The sequence below is a fragment of the Fundulus heteroclitus genome, chromosome 12, assembly GCF_011125445.2.
Source record: "Fundulus heteroclitus isolate FHET01 chromosome 12, MU-UCD_Fhet_4.1, whole genome shotgun sequence".
NCBI lineage: Eukaryota > Metazoa > Chordata > Actinopteri > Cyprinodontiformes > Fundulidae > Fundulus > Fundulus heteroclitus.
Genome location: NC_046372.1, coordinates 6,119,960 through 6,129,518, shown reverse-complemented (window position 1 = coordinate 6,129,518; position 9,559 = coordinate 6,119,960). Strand labels below are relative to the sequence as shown.

At 40.3% G+C, this 9,559-nt stretch overlaps 1 protein-coding gene across 1 annotated transcript in view; it reads right to left on the bottom strand.

The window, feature by feature from the left end:
• Positions 1-311: 311 nt before the first annotated feature.
• The window catches only part of rasef (RAS and EF-hand domain containing), a 30,487-nt gene continuing 21,239 nt past the window's right edge, over positions 312-9,559 (bottom strand). Inside the window, exons 11-18 of the mRNA XM_036143828.1 lie at positions 8,743-9,013; positions 8,417-8,557; positions 5,954-6,104; positions 5,774-5,855; positions 5,536-5,650; positions 4,964-5,071; positions 3,104-3,180; positions 312-1,482 (exon numbers count right to left, since the gene is read on the bottom strand). Of these exons, the coding sequence (XP_035999721.1) occupies positions 1,383-1,482; positions 3,104-3,180; positions 4,964-5,071; positions 5,536-5,650; positions 5,774-5,855; positions 5,954-6,104; positions 8,417-8,557; positions 8,743-9,013 (1,045 nt within the window). The 3' untranslated portion in view covers positions 312-1,382. The remainder of the gene's footprint in view (positions 1,483-3,103; positions 3,181-4,963; positions 5,072-5,535; positions 5,651-5,773; positions 5,856-5,953; positions 6,105-8,416; positions 8,558-8,742; positions 9,014-9,559) is intronic.

The window sequence follows — 9,559 nt, the reverse complement described above, 5'->3', positions numbered from 1 at the left end:
CCACCCTCCCCAGTGGACTCAGAAGAGCTGCAGCATCTTGCTACAAACACTGAAGGACCTAAGTTTTCTCAAAAAGTACAATCTGCTCACTCCCTTCTAGTAGACGGCTTGACCGACGCGTCTCTAGTCCTGTCGGTTCAAAAGTTTTTGATACCCCATTTTCACATCAAGTCAAGGTGGAAAGGGTGGCAATTTTGATGTGGCGCTCTGTACGCAGCAAGAAAATCTATTGTTGTATCTAAATATATATATATATATATTCTATCTTGTTCCATTGTTTATGCTGCTGTTATCTTTAATTCTTGGTCTTGGAATTTATTGCACTTAGTTGGGTTTCTGTGTCGGCCTGATTTCCTCCTGGCTTGTCAGCATTTAGGTCCTGGATTCCGCCAAAGTTAAGTATTTTAGTGAAGCATGGGCTTAGAGGAATATTTGGAGAAAAAAAGTGACCCCAGTCTTGAAAATGTTCAGGTTTTAAATATTCCTTCAGCTTTTTATTATTGAAAATCATTGACATCGTTTTTTGCCTTCTGCCATGGAAATAGAAAGTTTGCATTTATTTAATTTGGCATTAAAGTTGTCCATTGCTTCTTACAAACAACAGTGAACAGCTGTTCTATTCTTTTGTATTATTTATTCATTACTTAGAACAATCCTAATCTTAATGGCATCTGTAGAGCTGAAATCAACACATATAAACTTTATAACAACAGAAATGTAACACTGTTTTGGTATTATTTGGATATTGGGCTGGGACATTGCACCTCAAACCATCACATAAGAGCAAAGAGGCCGGACATAGTCGGGGTAAATTTGTCTCATAACTCCCAGTCTCTACTTTCGCCATCAGCACACTCTGTATCTTTTACCACCAGTAGATATGCCACACAAGATGCTTTAAACCTGCGTTTAAGGCGGTAGAGCGCCCAAATCCTTAACTTCATCTGCCTCTCACAATATGTTTCACATCTTTTCAACATGTTCACTTTCCAAATCCTCTTCACTTTCCTGGATTTAGTAGAATGATTCACATCAAATCATCTCTGCCCCTCCCCCCCCAAAGAAAAGAAAGAAATAGAGGTTTGAATGACAAAAAATTCAGAAAAAAAACTGTAAAGTATGCATAATAGCACAAAAATGGATGAAAAGTGTCACAGAGCAAAAAAAGTTTGCAATGATCCAAATGTTCTGATGTCGAGCGGCTTAGTGTTGTGGCTCATGTTTCTGCCACTGTGTCATAAATAAAACAGTTGTGGTTGTTGTGGTTTTTTTTGTGGGGTGATGATTTGTTTCTGTTGCTGTTTTGTTGGATTTCTGGATCGATGCTCCTTGTATTCTTCATATTAAGGCAGATGAGGAGGATCAGCTCCTGGTGAATGTGATCAGGTGCAGCAGGAGAGCTTTGGTTTATTCTTGGGAGCATTCAGGCTGGGCATCGACTGAGACCTTTTTTCCTCAAAGGTGGCCTGCTTTTTCACCAACCTGCCAGATGCAACAAACAGAGATCAACATGCGAGATTAATTTCAAATGTTGCGTGGAAAAATGCACTTGTCTCTCCTACTGAGCACTCTGCATGCCTGTCGGGGTGTGAAATCCTTCCTTTCTCTACATTAGACCCAGTTTCTTCAAAACATCTGTCCCAAAAGACCCTGTCGGAGATGAAGTGAACACGTCTACCTATTCAGATTCTGTATATATATATATATATATTTTTTTGTCTGCACCATCCACACCAAGTCAAATTCCTTGTAAGTGCAAACCTACTTGGCAATAAACTTGTTTCTGATTCTGATTAAGGATAACTACCTTTTTGTTTTCCAAGACACGTCTAATATCCGGAGGCAAAAAAAAAAAAAAAAAAAAACAGGAAGGAAAGGTTTTCATCATTGGGTCTCTTTTTAAGTCACTGAAGCTGTACACATCTGGGTCAGGTGTGAATAATATGCCAGTGACTTTGAAAAACCTGAATATTGTAACATATTTTTTCTTATTTCAATAAAAGAGGAAGAAAAGCCTGACTTCTCTGATTAATGCTCTCCTTGGTTTGTATCCGTCCTGTTAAACAAATCAAGTTCACAGCTGCAAAAGCTATATGATCCCCTCCAACAAGGATGCAAGCATTTAAAAAAAATAAATATCTATTAGTTTTGATCTTTAAAAAGATAAATAAGAAATATCACATTGTTTTTAAAATAAAGACAAATATAGTAAATATACAATGGCTCACACACTAGCTACACCCGGGGTGTCAAACATACGGCCCGCCGAACAATTTAGTCCGGCCCGGTGGCTAAATGCGTTATCATTATTCAACAAAATAATTTATTTTTTTTATAAATATATCCAGTGTCCTGTCTGGCTATGTGGCAATAAGAATTGTTGTCTTAATGCCAAACAGAGCTCATCAGATTTGACTTTCACAAGTGGAGCAGTACTGCGTTTGCCATCGTGATCCGCTTGATTTATGAATGTGAATAGTTTTATTATGATTCATGCGGGGAATATCTCAAATAATATGGACACTACAATGGGAAACTAGGAGAGTAAAGGAAGAACAAGAAGAAAAAAAGAAAAGGTGAAAGAAAGAGGAGATAAAAGGAAGAGAATGATAAAACAATTTACAGGCCTACTTTTAACCATGCATACCCATCTTAGTGGGTTTTTTTTTAAAGCTAGAGTATTTAATGGACTGACTGGATTTCCAGCCTTTGAAGCTTGTCTAACAAACCTGAATTTGGATCTGGTCCCCTCAGTCTTGATAGAATCAAGGAATGAGAAGCAGTCCCTCCTTTTTGCTTGTGGTCCATCGGACTAATTAGATTATCTCTAAATGTGTTTCAGGTTTTCATTTCCAAGTGCAGAAAAAACTTCTTCTAGAAAGGTAATTCCCTTTAGTGCAGACTTTGGGGTGTGCAACTGTTCAGACTGGTCCCAGATACAATTTACATTTATAATATTGAAGGAAAAAGAAACCCAGAATGCCCATATGTAACGCAGCGTTAATTAGTTAAATAATAATAATAATAATAATAATAATAATAATAATAATAATAATAATAATAATAATAATAATAATAATAAAATCAAAAGGCAGCATCTCACCTGGCCAGGTGCAGCACAGCCTCCAGGATGTTGGAGCCGTCTTTGGCGCTGGTTTCACAGAACAGAGTGTTGTATGTCTGGTGGGTGGAGGCAGAAATACATTATTCATTCACTGAGATCTGTCTGGAAGGTTCTTTTTGCTGTCAGTCTGAACTGGAAGTAGAAGTGGTTAACGGCAAGCACTTGGACATGGATTCATATTAAACAACTTTATTAATAACATAACCCAGCCAATAGCAATGTTCCTGATATTTTATTTATGTCTCTGTGATAAAACATAGGAGAAGGGTGTCTAGTATCCAGTGCATCATCTGAAAGCCCTGATTCTCAGCTTCCTTGCTGTCATCCACTATTACGTCTTTGAACAAAGCTTTACTGAACACTTACAGTAACAATTACATCCGCCCTTATTTCCATAAACACTGTGCTGCCGCGTGACGTCTACGTTCTCCCCCTCTTATCTGCGCATGCAGGTCGATTTGGGGACTTGAACCGTCCAGACTGAAGTCTGATAGCGGTCGCATTTAATCAGTAGCATGAACGACCATGCAAAAATATCCGATTTCAGCAAAAGGTCGGAATTGAGCATCCAGACCTGCAGTGTGAACGTAGCTAAAATATCTTCTTAAAGCTATATTGCTAAATTAAAATGTTTGGCCCTATATGTTGAATTTCTTTTTATACTAAATTGCTTGGATATTCCACTACTTTGGCAAAACCTAAATAAATCTACATCAAGCACCCTTAGACCACTTGTGTGAGAAGTTTTTATTTTTTTAACAATTAAGATTTGTGAAAATAAGTTTGAGATTTTCAGACATTACAAAAATGATCCTTTATCCCATTGTCCCAGGCTAAAACTGACCTCAGTCTGTTTAAAGCTAAAGTACATTTGAACTGAAAGCTATCCACACCCCTGGCAGAGTTTGAGTTGAAATTATATTCGTTCACAAAAGAGGGTTACTTCTGTTACTTCTGACAAAGTAAGATGATTGACTTAGCAACTTTAGAAAAAAAGCTGTCTTTAAGTCTTTTTTTTGCAGTAAGCCCTATATTAATTTAAAGCATAGGCCTGTAATCATAAATATATATATATATATATATATATATATATATATATATATATATATATATATATATTTTTTTTCTTAGAGTTATCTGTAAATCCACGTTGATTCAGTAGGTTTCTTCCTCACATTTGATCCGTTGTGTGAGAGGAGAGGACAGGACACCCTCCTACCTTTCTACTAATGTTGCTTTCTTCCCACTCATTTTGAGGCCTCTATATTTCAACCAACATTTGAGCTTTTCTACAATGGGCTTCAAGATTAAAGTATGTTGAAATGAAGCTCCTGGGACGACGTCATCTTCCAAAATAATTGGTATTGCAGTTGTTGCCATTCTAGTTTCCGTTGCCGTCTCTGGGCAAATGTGACATAATTTGAGGAATGCCCCATTACAACAGCTGACAGATTTTTTTTCCACTGGTATTTTAATGATTTATCTTTGGTGAGGAACTCCAAGTCTTTGGAAGCCCTCCATGATATCACCCTAGTCTTTATCTCTCTACACAGATTCTCTAACAGATTAAAGTCAGGACTTTGGCTCAGCGGCTCCAAAATGTTAAGATTACTTCCAGTCAGAAGAAACACGTTGGTAAATTATAACCATCACTTAATAGCTAAACTTGCCAGAGATATGAATAGTTTAGACCTTAACTGTGACAAATGGGGATTGTGAAGAATGCAAATATCTTCAAAATGAAAATAAATGTCTGGATGCACCAGTAGGGTAAACACCATTGGTCATTTAAGGGATGTTACAAGTTGGGTGGACTACAAAAGTTTTGCTTGTACCTACCATGGCAAGCTTTTGTCCATAGCTGGCAGGAACACCGTCACCTTCATGTTGTCGCAGATCACACTTGTTGCCCACGAGCATGATGGGAATATCGTCCCGGGACACATCCTGGGAAATGAGGGACAAAAGGAGACGATACTTAGAGCTCTGATCATATGGAGCAGAAGAAGAAAATCTGAACAGTTATAAGCTTGTAAAAATCTGAACACAGTGTAGCACTTTATGTACATATTTCTGTCTTCTTTTCAATAGCATACCAGCACAAGCAACCCCCCCCCCCCAAAAAAACCCAAAAACAAAACAAAACAACAACAAAACTGTACATGCAAAACTAAAACGTCACAGGACAGCAGGACACAAACAAATTCATGCCAGTCATAGTTCACTTACATGCCGGCTGCAAGTAGGATGAGAGGAACATGCAAGAGCCCTTAGTTTTACATTTAAATGAGTTTGTGACAATTATACACAGCAGTGGCTGGATTAATCAAGTTTATTTGGTTGGCTTGATGAGCTACATTGTGCAAATGTCTGGACACATCTGCCCAGCGGGGAAGCAGGTAGTGGGTTACCTCAATCATGTCCACCCATTCTCTAACATTGAGGAAGCTTTTCTCACAGTTGACATCGTACAGCAGCAGCACACCGTCTGCACGTCTGAAATAAGACTTGGCAATACTGCGAAACCTGTGAGGACAAGAGAACAGGTTCACAAAAAAAGCATATTATCAAGCTTTAATGTGATAGTACTCTATCTGCTGTGCTATATTTAATCATTCTTTTTTTAACTATACTGATGCCAGCACTCCCCTCTCCTGCCCTGCGGTGTCCCATAATTGTAATAAAACTGGCTCTCCATCCACGATGAGTGTCTTCATCTGGAAGTCCACTCCTGAGTCCACAGAAAGAGACATAAACTGAATTCAAATCAAGGTGTTCTGGTACAAACGGCACATGTATTAAAAGCTAGAGGTAGGAGTTGTAGCTCACCCAGAGTAGCACTGGAGTTTGTCTTGAACTCGTTCTTGCAGAGGCGAAGCAGGAAGCTGGATTTTCCCACCGCAGCGTCTCCAGCTAACACGATCCTGTAGGCCTTCTCTGACGTCATGTAGCCGAGGTCAGCACTTTCTTTGTCGTCATTCTGCAGAGGAGACAGAGGAGCAGAGTGAACATCAGAGAACCACGATTCTAATCAATCACCATTCATGGCACGTCCTTCCTTCCTTCCTTCCTTCCTTTCTTCCTTCCTCCCTCCCTCCTTTCCTCCTTTCCTTCCTTCCTTCCTCCCTCCTTTCCTCCTTTCCTTCCTTCCTCCTCTCCTTCCTTCCTTCCTTCCTTCCTTCTTCCTTCTTCCTTTGCTTCCTTCCCGTCTTTTCTCCTTGCTTCCTTCCTTCCCTCTTTTCCTCTTGCTTCCTCCTTCGTCCTTCCTTCCTTCCCTTCCTTCCATTCCTTTCCTCCTTTGCTCTTCCTTCCTTCCTTCCTTCCTTCCTTCCTTCCTTCCTTCCTTCCTTCCTTCCTTCCTTCCTTCCTTCCTTCCTTCCTTCCTTCCTTCCTTCCTTCCCTCTTTTCCTCCTTTGCTTCCTTCCTTCTTTTCCTCCTTTGCTTCCTTCCTTCCTTCCTTCCCTCTTTTCCTCCTTTGCTTCCTTCCTTCCTTCCTTCCCTCTTTTCCTCCTTTGCTTCCTTCCTTCCTTCCCTCTTTTCCTCCTTTGCTTCCTTCCGTCCCTCCTTTTCCTTTTTCCTTCCTTCCTCTTTCCTTTCCTTCCTTCCTTCCTTCCTTCCTTCCTTCCTCCTTCCTTCTTCCTTCCTTCCTTCCTTCCTTCCTTCCTCCTTCCTTTCCTCCTTTGCTTCCTTCCTTCCTTCCTTTGCTTCCTTCCTTCCTTCCTTCTTTCCTTGTCTTCCTTCCTTCCATTGTTCTTTGCTTACCTATGAATGGAGCAAACAGGTCCAGGAAGGAAACCCGGACATCTCTTTCACCTGTGACACCTCCCAGCTCTTTCTGATGGTTCTCAAGATGTTCCCATACCAGAAAGGATGTACATGTGTTCCCTTCAGTTCTAGGTCTAACCTCTGGCCTCCTCATAGTGGGATGTCTAGCTTCAGCCCACTTACTGTGAGGCGGAGGAGCAGCAGCTCTACCCCAAGCTTGACGAAGTTCCCAATCTTATCTAATTTCAGCCACAACACAAACTGTGCTCATTTTATTTGCTTGTATCTGGGATCTCCACATCTCATGGCTCTAGACGAGGGCCAGAAAGTAGATTGAACGGTATATCTAGGACTTCGCTCTTTGATCACCTCTTTCTTCACCACATCAGACCAGAGTAGTAGTCGCATTATAACAGAGGAGGCTCCAGTTTGTGTTTCCATCTTCTGCTCCATCCCACCACCACTCAGAACAAGACACCAATATACTTATAATCCCTGTGGTTGACCCAGACCTGGCGGAAGCAGTCCACCTTTTTAAAGCTGCGCCTGGGCTCAGACTAAGAGGAGCTCACTGAGTGGATATTGATATTTAGTACATTTTCTGGAACATTTTTGCACTCATCATCATCATCACTTTGTGTGTCCTTGTTTGCTTCAGTTCCAGTAGCACTTAATGAATGCAACCAATTCAATGACTTTGTTAAGACACCAAAGAAGTGTTGAGTAGAAAATTAAACCATTTAAACCCCATTTTTATTTAAACAGGGCAGCAAAAGATTAAATATTATTTCTTTATTCTCAGCAAAAAGCAACTTTCTCTCTCTAACTCGATACAGAATGTAACCTAAACACTAATTTATAAAAGGTTGTAAAATACTATGCGTAGTTTTGGTCTTAATATGGTTAGTAAGCGACCAATCCAGACTGTAGGCAGAGCTATTCAGGACCCGGACACTGTCAACTGAAAACCTTACTGTTGTTTGAACCACAATAAATTTTAAGGGCAAATAAGAGAAACAAATGAACCCAAGATTCATGTTTTAGTACTGTGGGAGGAAGCTGGTGTACCCAGAAAGAACCCAAGCACGCACGGCAAGAACATGCAAACTCCATGCAGAAAAAGCCCAGGCCAGGATCCAAACCCAGGACCTTCTTGCTGCAAGGCAGCAGTGCTGCCCATTCTTCCACCACACAACACTAAAACCTAAAATTTACAAATGTTTACAACATGAATACGCATTAAAACTAACAACTGTGGTTCAGTCAAGTTTTGCATCGCATGGCTTTACAATTTACTTTGGTCCCTGGGAGAGAAAAGTCCATAAAGAAGCTGGAGAACTATTGAACAAGATCCATTTCAAAGGTTGAAAAGGTCTGCCTTCTTACAACTGAAATGTTAATAAAATAGTCATGGTTTAAAACTGAGTGTTTGGTAGGAATGACTGAAGGGAACTTGCACATTGGTAGCATTGCTATGTTTCTAGTTTGTTCCCTGAAAAAATTTGGAAACTATAATTTCCCTCTCACCTTAACACTGATGGCGCTGATCGTTTTCTTCATTGTCGGGGCAGCGGGTGTAGTGACACCGGGCGAATCATTGGGCTTCCAGTCCAAAATGGAACTGCAGTCCGACCCGATTGCTGACTCTGCATCCTGGGTCTCTGCTTGCTGTGACAGAAACACACAATAGTTAAGCTATTTCACACCAGGACAGAAATCTGTGGTTATTCACTTAACATCTGTTTAGTTAAAGATTGGAGAGTGATCAAAAGGTAGAAGTTACTTTCTGGAATAAACCTTCCTGTAATTCTGGACTTAAATGAATAAAGGCCTGCATTGAGCCATTATCTGACCTCTGTGTCAGAGTTTTCTCCCAGTATGCTGTCATTGTTGTCGTGAACATCCCTTTTCTCCTCCTCTTCACCATCTTGACCTCTGACTTCCGAGTCCCAGTCGCGTCTAAGTGTTGACGTGCCACTGTCCACGAAGAGCTCCGGTAGGCTGTCCTCCTCGCAGTCGCTGCTGTGTCTGCGCCTCAGGCCAGGGTCACAGATGGCCAAGGCCAGGGTGTCACAGCTGGGCCGACGGGTGTACAGCGGGAAATCCTCCAAACGCTGGCCAAGTCTGAGAATGGGAAGATGAAGTTAAAATGACTGGTTTACTTTACCGTAGCTGACAGGAGTTTGTCAGACTGGGCATGCAGGGCCTACATGTGGAGTTCCTCAAGGGTCCATCCTTGGCCCTTACCTGTTATCACTTCAAGAGTTACTGTTAGGGTTCATTAGTTTCATAAATATCATTTTATTTTCCCGCCTTGAACACAACATTCAAATTTCACTTGGATGGCCTGCCTTTGTAAATGATTCTGACTCTTTTCTCATAACCATAACTTCACTGTTAAATATTATCTTATCTTCCACTTTAACACTAAAATTCTGCAGCACCACAAGTACAGGCTATATAGATCACTTCCAATTCTTTCTCTGCTATACAAAAACAAATCAGTACAATTATTTCCTTAAAAGTGGAGATTTTAGATCAGAAACCCCCAAATATTTACCTAGTTTATTTCTTATCATGAATAGAAACACTTTAGTACTGAATTGTATGCTTTCTGTATCTTTGTTAATGTATGAAAAGGATTTACTTAGCTTATTTCTTTATTAATAT